The sequence below is a fragment of the Pteropus medius genome, unplaced genomic scaffold (assembly GCF_902729225.1).
Source record: "Pteropus medius unplaced genomic scaffold, Ma_sr-lr_union100, whole genome shotgun sequence".
NCBI classification, from domain to species: domain Eukaryota; kingdom Metazoa; phylum Chordata; class Mammalia; order Chiroptera; family Pteropodidae; genus Pteropus; species Pteropus medius.
In genome coordinates, this window is record NW_024348304.1 from 174,668 (window position 1) to 189,074 (window position 14,407).

General features: G+C 48.2%; 1 protein-coding gene and 1 pseudogene across 1 annotated transcript in view; both read left to right on the forward strand.

The window, feature by feature from the left end:
* The window catches only part of SYNPO2 (synaptopodin 2), a 133,146-nt gene that overhangs the window by 94,458 nt on the left and 24,281 nt on the right, over positions 1–14,407 (forward strand). Inside the window, exons 2-3 of the mRNA XM_039879505.1 lie at positions 7,231–7,382; positions 11,271–12,082. Of these exons, the coding sequence (XP_039735439.1) occupies positions 7,231–7,382; positions 11,271–12,082 (964 nt within the window). The remainder of the gene's footprint in view (positions 1–7,230; positions 7,383–11,270; positions 12,083–14,407) is intronic.
* LOC120616304 (uncharacterized) lies at positions 13,664–13,782 on the forward strand (annotated as a pseudogene).

Here is a 14,407-nt window from a genome sequence, read left to right on the forward strand (position 1 = left end):
GACTTGTCCTTTGGGAACCCCTACCTTCTCCGGGGACCCTGCCGTGCGCGCCCCACCGCACAGCATGATGCCCGGACCGGCGGTCGCCCTGCGGGGTCCCGCGGGCATGGAGAACGGGAAGCCCCGGGGGGCGGTCTCCAGAGCTGGGAACGCCGCGGTCACACGCAAGGTCATCAGCGCACACGTCGTCTGGCCGCCGGCTCAGCTCGCGGGGCGACAGAGGCGAAGTGGGGCGCTGCGGCCGCGGTCCATCCACCGCCCCGCCAGGCGGAGCCAGGCCCAGGTGCCCGCCCCGCCCCGCGGCCGCTTGGCGAAGCTTTTCCAGGTTCGCGGGCGTCAGGGCCGGAGGAGCAGCGTTGAAGGCAGTGACCGGCAGGAGCGCCGCACAGCTGCTCATCGAGCATGGCGTGGCCACCGCCCTGGCCGGGACTCGGTCACCCATGGTTGTCGCATACCCAGGAGGACCGGCTCCCGCCCACGGCCCGCCCCAGGGTCCCTGTGGATCACAGTCCCTTTGTAGCGATCCCGCGCCTGAAGGAGACCGTGAGCAGCGGCCAGCCCGCACAGGTTCGCCAGCGACGGCTTGGCCAGGTCCTGAGGGACGCTGGGACCCACATTTGGTAAAACCCCGTTCACTCACGTCGTGGTTTATGCAGCACATGTGTATTGCATGCTCGCTGTGAACCACGCGCTCAGTGCATTCCAGCTAGGCAGGAGCCGGAGACCGAGTCCGAGCTCAGGGAGCTGGTCCCAGAGCGGCCTTGACCTCCCGGCCCAGGAGGAGTTCCCTCATCCCTTTGTCTCTCCTCTCCGTGGACGACAGACTGACCAACGCAGCGGGGCTGAATCTTCGCTCCTCCGCTTCCCCCGGGGCGGCCTTTGTCTGAATCCCGTTGGTCCGGGCACGGCCCCTCGGCTCGGCCCCTCGGCACACCCGTGGGTCCTGGCTTCTGAAAGCCTTCCTCCCAGGCTGGCCTCACTTCCGTCCAACCCTGCGTCACCTTTGGTGGAATTCCTTCTTCTCCAACTCAAGATTTCAACATGCCAGCCATGCTCAGCACACGTCCTTGTCCCTCTAGGCCAGTTCTCACAATGTGGCCTGCAGACCTCCAGGGCTCTGAGATGCTTTCAAGGGGATCTGTGGAGTCAAAACCGTGTTCAAACTAATGCTAAGACATTGTTTTTTTTCACCATGTTGGCATTTGCACTGATGGTGCAAAAGCCAAGGTGGATGAAGCTGCTTGCAACTTAGCATGTGAGGCAGTGACACCCAACTGTACCAGGCTTCACTGTATTCCTCACTGTCACCATTCGATTAAAGGAACAAGATGCTGGCTTCACGTAAGGGCGTCCTTGACGAAGCAATGTAAGTTTGCATTTTATTAATCCTCAAGCACAGTCTTTCTAATGGTCTGTATGATAGAATGAAAATATGTATAAGTCCAATACCCAGGTACGATGTTTGTCTTGAAGAAGCACTTGTGCAGTCGTTGGAATTTCAAGCTCGACTAGCCTTTTTTTTTTTTTCATGGAATATCATTTTTACATTCAAGAATAACCAATAAACTACAGTTTTCCAGACTCAGGCATTCAGCAGGCGTTTCCTAGTAACCGAGTAAAGGGAGCCTGTCACTTCCAGGGAAAACAATTGTCACTATTTGAGCTTTCAGGGGACAGTGAGGAAGTCTCACCTGCCACCGTGAATGCCAAATACCAATACCAAAGACTTCTCTGATGAGGTCACTGAGGATACTGGGGAGTGTGGTTTTGTATGCTGCATAACGAAATACGTCGGCATTGGGAAGGTCTGTGTAACTCAGTGAATCAGTATTTTCCAGATGACCGAAGCACGAGGTAATGGACCCATGCATGGGCGAAGAGTCCAGCCAAAGTGCAAAGCAGACCAGTGGATTTTCACGTAGCCAAGCATCAAAAGCTCACTGCTATGGTCTCAGGTCCCACATGCAAGTCTAGAAACCACTGCTTGTTGAGTTCGATGTAGCCTTAAAGAAGTATGTCCAGAACTGCCTGGAAAGGCAATGCTCCCCCATCTCGTGGATGCGTATCTTTGTGAGGCTAGATCTCCATACACGTCAGTCAGCACAGTGCACCACCACAGGGCGGATGCAGAAGCACAGGTGAGAATCCAGCTGTCTACTCCTGAGCACAGGCCTTCAAGGGATTTACAGAAATGGGAAAGCGTCCCTGTTCTCACTCAGCTTAGTTTTAGAAAACATGGTTATTTTCATAAAATATAGTATTTATGTTAACATACCAGTTGTTTTATTACACGTCAGTTATTTTATTTTAAATTTAATTAACGAACAAAAATTTTACATGTCTTACCTTTTATTTCTAACACAGTAAGTACCAATCGATAGAACCCACAAGAACAAAATAATTTTGAAGTCCTCCATAAGTTTTTAAGAGTGTAAATGCGGCCGAAGATCAGAACGTGTGAGGATGGCTGCTTGAGATCACACACTCTTAAATAGTGACGATGGCCTCCATGAAGCTCTGGAGGTGACCACTGAAACCGGCCCTCTCCGAAAGGGGACGGTCCTCGACGAACTTCCCAGGCCCCTGTACCAGCTGTTTGCCCCTTTGAGTAACCAGATCTTTCCCCGTGTCCTGTGGCTGGGGCAGAGGTGATTACTTCGCTTACGCGAGGACAGCACTGGCATCGCCTCTTACCCCAGCTCCCTACGAAAGTAAACGTTCACTGCAGTCAATTTAACTTTCTTAGGTTAAGACTATACAAAAGATTTTAAAATTTGTACTGTTCACACTTCTTTATTTGAAGCCTCAACAAAATCTCATATACTTCTTTCGCAAATGAAAGCATCATGACGTATCGTGTGCGTGTGCGTGTGTGTGCGTGTGCGTGTGTTACAGGTTAACAAAACATAGAATTAGGAGCAGAGGAGAGTCTTTCATTTTCCTGATGGGGAAAATGCTTCCGGACAATGCAAACGCCTTGACCCATGAGTTATGCAGAATGAAGAGACGATCTCCAGCTTGCTAACAACTTCAAATCCAGAGCAAAAGAGTAGAACTTACACAGTTTAACTAAAGTCTGTATTCTTGTCACGTGGAGGACATTTTTCACTTCTATCTTCTTTATAGTTTTATGGATGAGTGAGCAACTTTGAAGAGGAAACTGCTTCATCTAGCTTAGTCAAATATAGTAAAACTTCTGATGAATAGAGCTATGCAAAACAGGGCCTTCCAGACAGACACATTTTCTGGACACGTGAGACGTAGTCAGCGTCTTGACATGAAACAAATTTGGCAAAAACAGCAATATAAGCAAAGTATTTAGAACCTCAAATTATGAATTCTGATCCGGTCCTTTCTTTATTGTGGCAATGCTTCGGACCAGTTACATCTCTAGATAGCAAAATTTCTGTTCTACCTAGAAGGCATCATCTGTTTCTCTGTATCTAATCAATCTACTAAAGATGATGTCAACATTATGAATGCCTTGGGGTCGTGATGATGAATGCTCGTTCTTTTACTTAGGACGAGACATTAAGCCCCATTGAGCATGTGAGAGTTTTTTACACTTTCATTAAACGACCCCAGTTTTCTGAGTCTTTTTTTTCTCTCCAGATTTTCATGGTTTTACCTGCTTGCTTTGGCATCATATGAACCATAACATCTTCCTTTATATGGGATGCATGTTTGTCTCTCCACTTCTAGTTTTCTGTAAACCAAAAGCTTCTTAGAATTGTGTAGAATTGAGCAAATAGACTGAGAAAGGGTCCCAAATACTTGTGATGTACAGAAGTTACAGTGAACTTTACTTCTTACTGTATTTTGTCCACTCAAAAGGCTGTCGAGTTTGGCGCAGGCCGTTTAGGTAACGGAATTCTTATTAGGTAGCCTATTACAGCATAATAATCATGTAGTTAATCGCTGTGTGTGCAGTTAATAATGTACGCAGAGATCTGAGAAACCCGGATAGTGAGTTCTAGTTCTTCTCTCTTTTCTGAGTAACCTTGATTATACTGGCTACTTACTTGTCTCATCTTTTAGATTTTACATGGTTTTTAAAGAGTTCTTTTACAAGTATTTTTCCATATTTTTTATAAATGTTTATAGAAAGAATCTGCGTGTAGTTCAGAAGCCTTTGTGCAATCCTTCTCAATTAAAGCCAACGAGAAGCAGACAGAGACACGTCCTGCAGAGTCTGGTCCGTCAGTGTTCCCTGCAAGAGCTGGGCTGTTTACATTCTTAGCAAGGGGAGAGGAGCAGAGAATACCATTCCATATTTGTACTGGGTCCTCCAGCATCACCGTGGCCGCTGCCCAGCAGCTCCCAGCAGTGACTGCAGCACGGTTCCTGCCGTGGAATCACACTGCTGTGCACATTCTCAGCCCTGCGGCCCCGTGGGTTCGGGCCCCATTCCCGTCAAGGACAGTTATGTACTCCGGGAACCCTTCCAGGCTTGCTGCCAGGAATGCTTTTTACTTTTATGGTGACTTGGTCCCTAAGGATAAAGACAGTCATCCAAAAGGAAAACTTTTTTGCTCAGTGTCTGCATGCATATTAGTGACCAGAGCGGAAACGTTCGTGGTCGTCAGCCCCAAACTCAGCAGGAGAACAGCCTGTGGAGCTTGAATTGGGGTGCTGAGAATACCCGAAATCTGCGAGCGTCTACTTACGTTTGCCCCGAGACCGATTCACATACACTACTGAAGAGATATTTTCACTCTTCAGACAAAAAGATGATCTGATCACACCACTTAGCCAATGCTTTACACACCTGTCAGTGCTTTAGTGGGGAGAAGCCCCACTTCCTTTCCGGAAGCATCTGTCTGGGACAGTCGTGTGCGTGGCTGTCATGTCCCCGTCTTCCTTATAAGTGCCTCAGGAAGCTTTTATTTCTCGTGTCGGTTTCCGAGTTTGCTCTCCACGTGGCTTTGCTGAAGGGACTTCCTCCGTTGTCCTCAAGCTGTCACCCCCGCAGGCCTTTCCTCCTCCATCCTTGGAGATGGCGACCTCGGTGACTTACCTGGCGTCAGTCCCCGCTTCGCCTCTCCTGCTGTCCTGACACCTTTCCTCCTCCTCTTCTGGTGACGCGTAGCTGCCCCTCGCCCCTCGCCCTTCGCCGTCCGTGTTTGCCCTCAGTTATCATTCCGTGTACGTTCAGGGCTCTTCGAAGAAAACAGAAACCTCTGGTTACTCTAGTTGGGTCAGAAGGGGATTCGGTACGTCCTCGTGGAACCGTGAGCGGCCTGGAAGGGCGGGCCTGAGGCGGGGCCTCCAGGGATGACTTCGAACGACACTGCACAACTGGGCGCCCTCGGGACAGGCGGCATCTGCCCCCGCCGGGGCCGTGCGGGGCCGTGACCGGGCCGGAGGCGCTGCCGGGAGCTGCGCTGCGGCCAGACGTGGCCCGGAGAGGGAGGCCTGCGGGCGGCCGCCCGGCCGGAGCGACCCGGAGCGGCCCGGGCGGCGTCGGGACGCGGCTCGGCCTCGGGCTTGTTCGACGCTTGCAGCTCTTCCCGGCCGGGCCAGGTATCTGCCCCGCCCTGTCCTGTGGGCGCTGCCTTCCTTCTCGCTTCGTCACAAGGGGCTTCATGGATGCTCAAGGCCGCTGGGAGGCTCACGCGGGGTCACACCGGGCGCCACAGGCCGCCGCTCGCGCCCCCTCGCGGGCGCAGGGATGAACCGCACCTCCCGTCAAGCAGCGCCCATGGGCGATAGCTCGGTTGCTGGGGATTACTTTTATTTTCCCAGGACCACGTCTTCATCTTGCTCTGCCAACCCAGGGGGCCGCTTAGCACTCACACGACTTTTTGCTGATAAAGGGACCTCCCATCCCCAGCAGGGCTGAGCTTTGGGGGTACAGAGTATAACCACACATCTGTTTCATCGACACAAAACCTCTTTGGTCCTCCAGACACTGAATTTCCTGTCGTATTCCAGCAGCCAACCCCATTGGGTGAATGGATCTATGCTTTAAAACTAAGCTTCATTATCCACCTAATCTTATTTTATATTAAAAAAAAAATTAAATAAATTTAAATGAAAGACTCTAACCCTAACTTAAATGTTCATTGTTGGATATTGTTTTATCCTCAACTTACCAACAACTCTCTCATGATTCTTTAATAATTTCACGCAAGACAAACGAAGCAAATATATCTGACAGTTTAAGCATTTTTCGGAACTGGGTGAGTACTCTCATTGCTTTTGCTGCTTCCTTGTAGCCTTGGAAATATCGAATTAATTTAATTTTTGCAATAAGTATGTTCTAAAATGAAAAGTGTGAAATTGATATACCAGTAAAGGGGAACGGCTTCTATAGGTTATAATTGATGACAAGGATGGAGCCTTCCAGAACAAGACAACGGACCTGGAGAGCAGAGGGAGACTAGAGTGAGAATGAGCAGCCCCACACCGACCGTGCTCATAATGGGACAGGGGTGAAGCCCCGGCTGCTCCGCACTGTGGAGCTGCTGGCGGTCACTGTGCCCTCCCCACGGCCCGCCGCCCGGCCTGGAGCTGCCACGTCATTCTGTGCTCGAGTGCGAGGCATCCTGAGAGCAGGGCTATTTTTCTTTTTTGCAAAATAATTCTTTCCTCTCTCTTTTTTTGCTACAGTTCGCTTAGTGCCGGGTTTTGACCGGCCGATTTCAAACCGGCATTTCTGTCCTTGGCCTCTTTCTCCACGCCCTGGCTGCCTGAGCCCCCGTTATGCCGGGGTGACCTTCTTGGGTTCGTGGAGCCGGGCGGCTCTCTGTCACCGAGTGCCGGCCCTGTGTCTCCTCCTCAGTCAGTGCCCCACCCACCTTGGCCATGGGAGAGGCTTTCGAAGCGTGCGGTAAAGTGAGAAGTCACTTTGTGACGGGTCGAACTTCACAATGGGACGTAATCGTGTTTAGTGTATACTCAGTTTAAACGCACGTCTTCTCCCATTGTCCGTCCTGCGTGTCTCATACTGTTCCTTCGCCATAGATTTCCTTTCCTGTCCCGTTTACTTACAATGCTGTGAATTAAATGTTGACGTCGCGGTATGTGGTTTGTCATGACACTGTGTGCGTTAGGGGCTGAAAAGTGTTGAAGGTCAGGGTCTTTCAGGTTCACAGGTGAATATAAAATCAGGGCTGATTTTAGAGTTTGCGGATCGATTCCCGCCCCACCTCAAGTTTCTCAGAGATGGGGTGGCCTGGTTTTCCTGTCACACGGCCCTAACCGTTGCCTCCGTTCCACTCCATGCAGATCCGAAGCCAGAGCAAAGCCTCGGGGTCTGGGCTGTGTGAGGGGGATGAAGTGGTCTCCATCAACGGCAGCCCCTGTGCGGACCTCACCTACCCCCAAGTCATCAAGCTCATGGAGAGCGTCACGGACTCGCTGCGCATGCTCGTCAAACGGTACGGAGCACCAGGGGAACCCGTGCGCGCTCTCTGGAGGCCAGCTGGGGGTGGCGATGGCTTCTGTCACACACAGAACTGGTCGCGTATGGGGAACCGGGGGTGCGCCTTAGGTCAGTGTAGTTAAACAGGAAAACCGCAATGTCTGAAAAGGGACGATTCTAATCCACTGAATTTTCTGGTTAATTGAGATTTTTGAAAATCTTTGTTTCAAGAACTTTATAGAAAATCTTAGTCTGATATTTAAAACTAGTTCCTTAGAAAGCTCAGTGTGTTGAACATAATTTAACCCTTCTAGGTCAAGATTTTCTGGTGGATCATGATCACTAAATTATAATTCACAAACAGATTAATTAAAAACGTTTAAATGCTAAACCATTACACTGCACAGGAATTTTTTATAGAAAGAAAATGCCTAGGATAAGGAAAAAAACAAAGACAACAACAACAAGAAACTTAAAAGCAGCCAGATTTCTGCTTGCCAGGACCTCCAGTAAAACCAATATTTGGGTATGAGCAAAAGCAGGTGGCTAGGGTCCAGGTTTCGGACAATCAGTGCAAATCTCTTGTTAATTTGATCTCTCCCCGCTAATTGCTTAAAAACAGAGAAGTAAATTGTAAACATAAGAGCAAAAGAACACAGTGGGGGCAGGCACAAACAGCACAGCACCAGCAGTACTACGGTGCGCTCGTCACAGTCCGGCCCGTCCCCTCCTTGGGGCGAGACCCCGGCTGTGGCACTGAGCAGTCCCGAAGGGAGAGCTCCAAAGGGAGGCTTCGCCCCGACTCTGCAGAGACGGAGGTGCAGACAGCACTGCCCTTCTGGTCAGCACTCGGCGTGACGCCATTTCTACGCAAACACGAACTCGCTATGGCCCAGATCTTGTGAAAATAAAAAATCGAGCATTATTCCTGGACATTTACCCATCAAGCCCACTGTTTGAGCCCATATTTGTAGAGCTGCCCTCGCTTTTAGAAGAGAATGCACGGGAGTGTCGCCAGGAGCAGTCCCAGTGCTGGCCGTGGCCACGCGTGGGCCTCCGAGCCGTTGGGACACTACCACCTTTGTAAAGGTTTAAGCACGACCAAAATGGTGGGGGGGACACCTTTTGTAATTTATTCCCTTTTAAGCATCTCTCCCGACTTAATGAGGCCAGTTTCTCTGGAACACGCCCGACGAGTTCTCGGGTTGGCCATGATGGCAGTCACTGGGAAAGTCCTTGGTGGCGTGAAGCAGTCTTACGGACGTATTTACTTTCAGACGTAACTGGACTAGTTCTCTGCCACTTTTAACAACTGGAGTAACGATGATGATGATGACTTCCTCTTAAGCATTTTGACTTTTACGAAATAAGTAATTGATAAGATTCAAAATGAAATCTCAAAATCAGCCCAAAGGCAGTCACCATCATCACCATCATCACCACCATCACCATCACCATCACCATCACCACCATCACCATCACGCACTATCACCAGCATCATCACCATCACCATCACCATCACCATCACCACCGCCACCATCATCACCATCGCCACCGTCACCATCGCCATCATCACCATCGTCACCATCGTCACCACCACTCAGGGTTTCCAAACACTGTTTCCTGGACTTAAATACCCCTCTCACTCATACGCCTGTCCTCTGTCACTAGAGGGCAAATGCTTTACTTTTCCTGGACCACTGCCCAGAGGAAGCTGGGCCAGACTATCTTGAAAGACTCCTTTATCATAGTCTCTATTATCTTAAATTTTATGAAAATGATTATGTGTTGGGGAGGAAGAAATTTTTGTCTACCCTTCTAGATTCTTTTGGCTGGTATGAGAATTACGCTGACATGAGACAGATTAGCAGGAGAAAAATAACGAAATTTAAGTATGTTTGTATGTACAGGGCCCCAAGGGCAAGGCGGCAGTTGAGGCTTACAGGCCATCTTGAGCTAGGGGATGGGGTAGCGGTTTGGACTTCAAAGCGAGAGGCAGGCAATTTACGTGGAGATGCAGGAGCACGTGCTGTGGTGAATACATGTTCGCTGGGCCCTGCAGACAGTGGGACACAGTGAGGACTCTGGTCTGCCCCAGCACACCAGGCCGTGTTCTTTGTAGGTACCTCTGGTGACAGTTCTGTTCTGGGAACAGGTCCTCTGTCTAAATTCTCTTAGGCAGGAAGGGGGGAAGGTCAAAACTTCTTCCTGAGTCTTTTGTTTCTTAAAAATAAAATAATTTGCATAGCAGAGAGACAAATTTTGGGATGTCAAATTTCGCTTTCTTACATATGACACAAGAAATTGTAGAATGGAGTGATGCCCTCCACAGACTGAATGGAAATGAGCATTTTGAATGAAAAGCTCTCACCTCTGGTGCTTTCATGATTTTTAGTCACGTATATCCATTTTACTTCAGCTCCCAATGAATGTTAACATTGATCTGAGCCATCTGCCTGTGTGACAGTCTGTAGGGCTGGAATGAATTCCGACTGCTCTCGTCCGCCTTGTAACTGATGGCTCACGTAATTCAGAGTGACTTAATGTACTCCCCTTCCGGGGCCTTCCTACATTAAGACTGTGACCTTTCGGTGCCCTCGATTCAGCCGCAGAAAGTGCATTCATCACGTCCTACATAAGAAGGATCTAATTTGCCGTCATCATGTTTTTGAAATATCATTTTATAATGGGCTGGGGTTTGTTTGTTTGTTTGTTTGGTATCACTGGCAAGCTCTACAGAGTACTTGCTTAGAGAAAGCTGCATTCATTCCATTGTTTGTTTAGTTTAGCTTCGTATTGTTTTGCTAAATGCAGTCAAAAGCAAAGTTAGGAGCAATTATTTTGAACATTAGTCTGAAATTCTATGACCACATAACTTTTAACTAAGGTAAATGCCATGAAGGATAGAAAGAGGGGCTCACGTCCTTCATCGGATGATCCCGCCTTGATCGGGGCCCAGTTTGAGGAAGAGGGGGGCAGAGAGAGTCGTGGCTGCTGCTTAAAACAACTTACAAGCGTAAGAACACGAAGGCGTCTCCCACAGCTGTTCTGTGAATGACACTTCTCTTCTAAAAGCGGTTCGAGTTTAGAGTTTTAGCAAGAAGTTGTTTAACCTTTAAACTGACATTGCTCCTTGCAAACCCAAGTGTGCAACGCCAACCGGGAAGGCTTAAGGTCAAAATCGAAAGACTGGTGAAGGGACCTGGGCTCCTGAGCTGAGAGACAGACGAACAGTTTGACTTCAGAGGCCCCAGAGACGGGTCCACAGGAGAAGGGCGACGCCTCAGATCGTAGACACTCCGGGACTCGGTGATTCGGGCGGCAGGGGAACGATTGCTTTGTACACCGGCGCCCTGGGCTGGGGTCCACTCGTCACAGAACGCATGCCCACCGCAGCTTAAAACTGCTAGTTTCATTCCTTTCAAGAAAGCACAGCCTCTGAAAGGATCACTATCACTTGAATTATCTGGATGTTAATATTGCTCTGAAGCTGTTGGATTTGTTGATGTGACTTTATAATGTCCAGACCCGAACTTAGTAGGACATTGAAATGCTTTGTCATACTGTAATAAACATAATTTTTGAAAACATCCAAATCATTATAGATAAAGGGCATCTTTGTAGCTATAACCTGTGCTTTAAAAAAATAAAAGCCGAATTTATGATAGATTTAGCTTTCATAATCTTTTGTAAGCAGTTTTGCTTTGCTTTAAAGAAAAATATGCTTAGAAGATCTTTACATCATGTATACGCATTGCCAATTTGTTTTAAAACGTGGCAGCTGGCATTTAGGAGGACATGGCACGACCGTGTCATGTACTAGGCGTCGTAAAAGTGTCAGGAAGTTCTCTGGCAGGTGTGAAGCCTCTGATTTAACTGTCTGGGATGGTTTTTCTGTGTGCAGACCGGCCAGTGGAATAAACGAGACTTTGATCTCTGAAACTGAAAACAAAAGCCGTGAGCATCTCCCACATGAGGGGTACGTGGAAAGCACCACCCTGCAGATCCGACCGGCCGCAGAGTGCCAGTCCAGGGAGTCCTGTGTCACCCTGGTCACGAGTGGAGCTCCCCGTGCCGAGGACCAAGGCCATGGCCCCAGTTCTTCTGGGAGCAGAAAAGAAGAAACGAGCCTGAGCTGCCAGGTGGCTCCCCACGTGCCTGACACCCCAAGAGGAACCCTAGCGGAGGAGCCTGCGATCTGGGGGCAGGGGGAAGTGGGGTGGCTGGGCCCCGTGCTTGAGCTGCAGCTGTCCCTTTCACAGGAGGGACACAAGGGCACTAGTGCCCCTGTCGTGACTCTCCTGGGAGCTGAAAAATCTCAGTCTCTTGACCCAGATCCTAACTTACACCACAGCGGCACTGTCCACATAAACTCAGTCCCTACCAGCGAGAATGGGGACCCTTCTCTGCGGTCCAGCAAGATAATCCAGCTGTCCAGTGGCCAAGAGCTGAGAGTGACCCCGGGGGCGGAGGCCGGGGGCGCGGGGCCGCCCCGCGTGGAAGTCGTCCTCGGCTGCTCTGACAGGCAGAGGGCGGAAGGCTGCAGGCTCCGGGCAGGAAAGGGGCGTGTGGCTTCTCCAGTGGAAGGGGGGCAGCCCGAAGCACCTCCTTCTCTGGTGTCCTTCGCTCTCGCATCAGAAGGCACCGAGCTGGGAGGGGACCCACGCTCCGAGAGGGATCACAGCAGACCGCACAAGCACAGGGCGCGCCACGCACGTAAGTCCCGCGGGGTCCCTGGCACCTGCTGCTTCGCCTATGTGAGGCTTTCCTTATGTCTTTCATTGGCTTTAAATATATAAATGTGTTAAAGGAAAATCTCATGTATATATATATGGTGCACAAAATAGCAAACATGAAATTGTGGGGGATGCCAGTTTCTGAAGTGGAAGCAATAAGCTTGGACTTTGTAGTAGTGTCAAATGCTTTTAATGCGCTTTCTTTTCTCCCCAAAGGCACAGGAACTGCTAGAGAAAATAATATCGGTAATGTTGCCTGTTTGATTTGTCTCGGGATGTTGTAATATTTCACGTTAAGATAGCTTATGAGAGTATCTGCACTGACGTGGACTCTGGGTTTAAATGTCCAGACTGCTGAGTCTGCTGCCCGGAGGTGTCTGTAAAACACTGGCTGCACCACTGATATTAAAAGCAGAGCCTCATTTTGAAAAAAAATTAGTGAGCAGCTTGATGATGCTTGCAGAAGTGAGTTGATGGACAAGGACATGTGGAATACTGAGCAGTTACATGATCCTCTCTGCCCTGTTAAGTCTTCACTCGACTGCACAGCGTCCCTTCTTCCTTCTGGACACAGAAGTCAGTCTCCAGGGCCATGCGGAGGCGTTTAAATGTCTCCAGGCAGAGGACGTGTTTGAGTTCAAAGCTTTGTTTGCAGTGTTTCGTTTTACCCAGGGGACTGATGAGGGAAAGAGGAATGAGGGTAAGAACGGCAGTTAGGTTTTATGATTTTTTGTTTTCTTTCTTTTTTTCCCCACAAATTTTGGAATTTCACATGGGGAGGAAAGGCTCGACTGGCAAAGGCACTTGGGTGTGTGCACGATACGCGGCAGTAATGAACTCAGTTACTCAGAGCAGTGGATTCCGTCTCCGAACCTATTGTATTCCTTTCAAAGCATATTTTTAGCATAACCATTTGGAGCTCTATGGGCAAATGCTGCTGGTCATTCCGTGTGCTTTAAGCATCTGTAGGCACCGTCACATTTATAGCGTCTTAAACAAGTGCATCATCCACATGCTTTACGTGTTGGCAGCGAAGTCAGCAACAACTGTGCAGCCGTGACGGTCAGTTTACCAGTGAGTTGTCTAACTCCACTCAGGAAAAATTACATTCGGGAATGACCATACGTTTTACCATTTTCTCTAAATAAAATTTGATTACCAAGGAATATCTATAACTTTGTTATAAAACTGTTTACTCTGATTCTATTTTATTTTTTTTAAATTAACCATTGTCTGATTTTCGGTATAAAAAGAGCTAATTTTCAATTATAAAGTATTCAGAAAAATTTTCTGAAATGAAAATTTTAACAGTTTTGAGGAGTCAAAATTTTTTTGTGAACCATATTCATTATCACTGCATACATGACTATAATTAACTGATGCTATAAATTAATTTGCCACTGATCGATTTAGTTTTATAATAACAATAAAATTTTAAATTTGAACAAAAATTTTTGTTACCTTAAAACTGTCAAACCTCATTTTAAATGACTTAATTTCTGCATCTGCTTTTATCCACAGATAAAAGGGTCACTAATCATAAAATTTTTAAATTTCCCTTGTCTACGGCCATGCCACCCTGAACAAGCCGGATCCCGTCTGATCTGGGAAGCTAAGCAGGGTGGGGCCTGGTTAGTACTCGGGTGGGAGACCACCTAGGAAGACCAGGTGCTATGGGCATAAAAAATAAGGGATTGTAAACTGACAAAGTCCTTGCAATCTGTGAGGTCAACCAAGGGGTTGCCTCGCCTAAAAAATAAATAAATAAATAAAAATAAATTTCCCCAAGATTTACAATTACTCTTACTTCAGCCAAAACAGTATGTTTCCAAAATAGCAATACATTACAAATTCATCCAGACGACTTCGTAGCTGGTTTCTTTCATTCACAGAGATCTAGTTAATTGTTATTCACTCAGTTTTGAATTCATATTAATTCAGTCTGTGAATGCAGAGACTTTGAGGGGAGGTCAAAATTTAAGAAAAAAGAAGAAAACTGACTATTTAAAGCCCTTACACTGAAACATTAAGCTAAACAACATTTTCTTGCCTGCCCCACCCCTGCGCTTTTTGAAAATGCTTGTAAATAGTTTTATATTGACGTTTTATTTTGTAAATACAGAAATACAAATTATATCCTGACTTGTATTTTCAGAAACTATTATGTCCTTAAATGATTCCCTTTTAAGTTTCGATTACGTCCCAAACGCGGCTTCCCCAGCCGTCGTTTATGTTGAGGTGTTCGGACCCACGCAGAGGCAGGTGGTGAGACGCAGTCTAATCGGCAGAACGTGCTTCCGCGCAG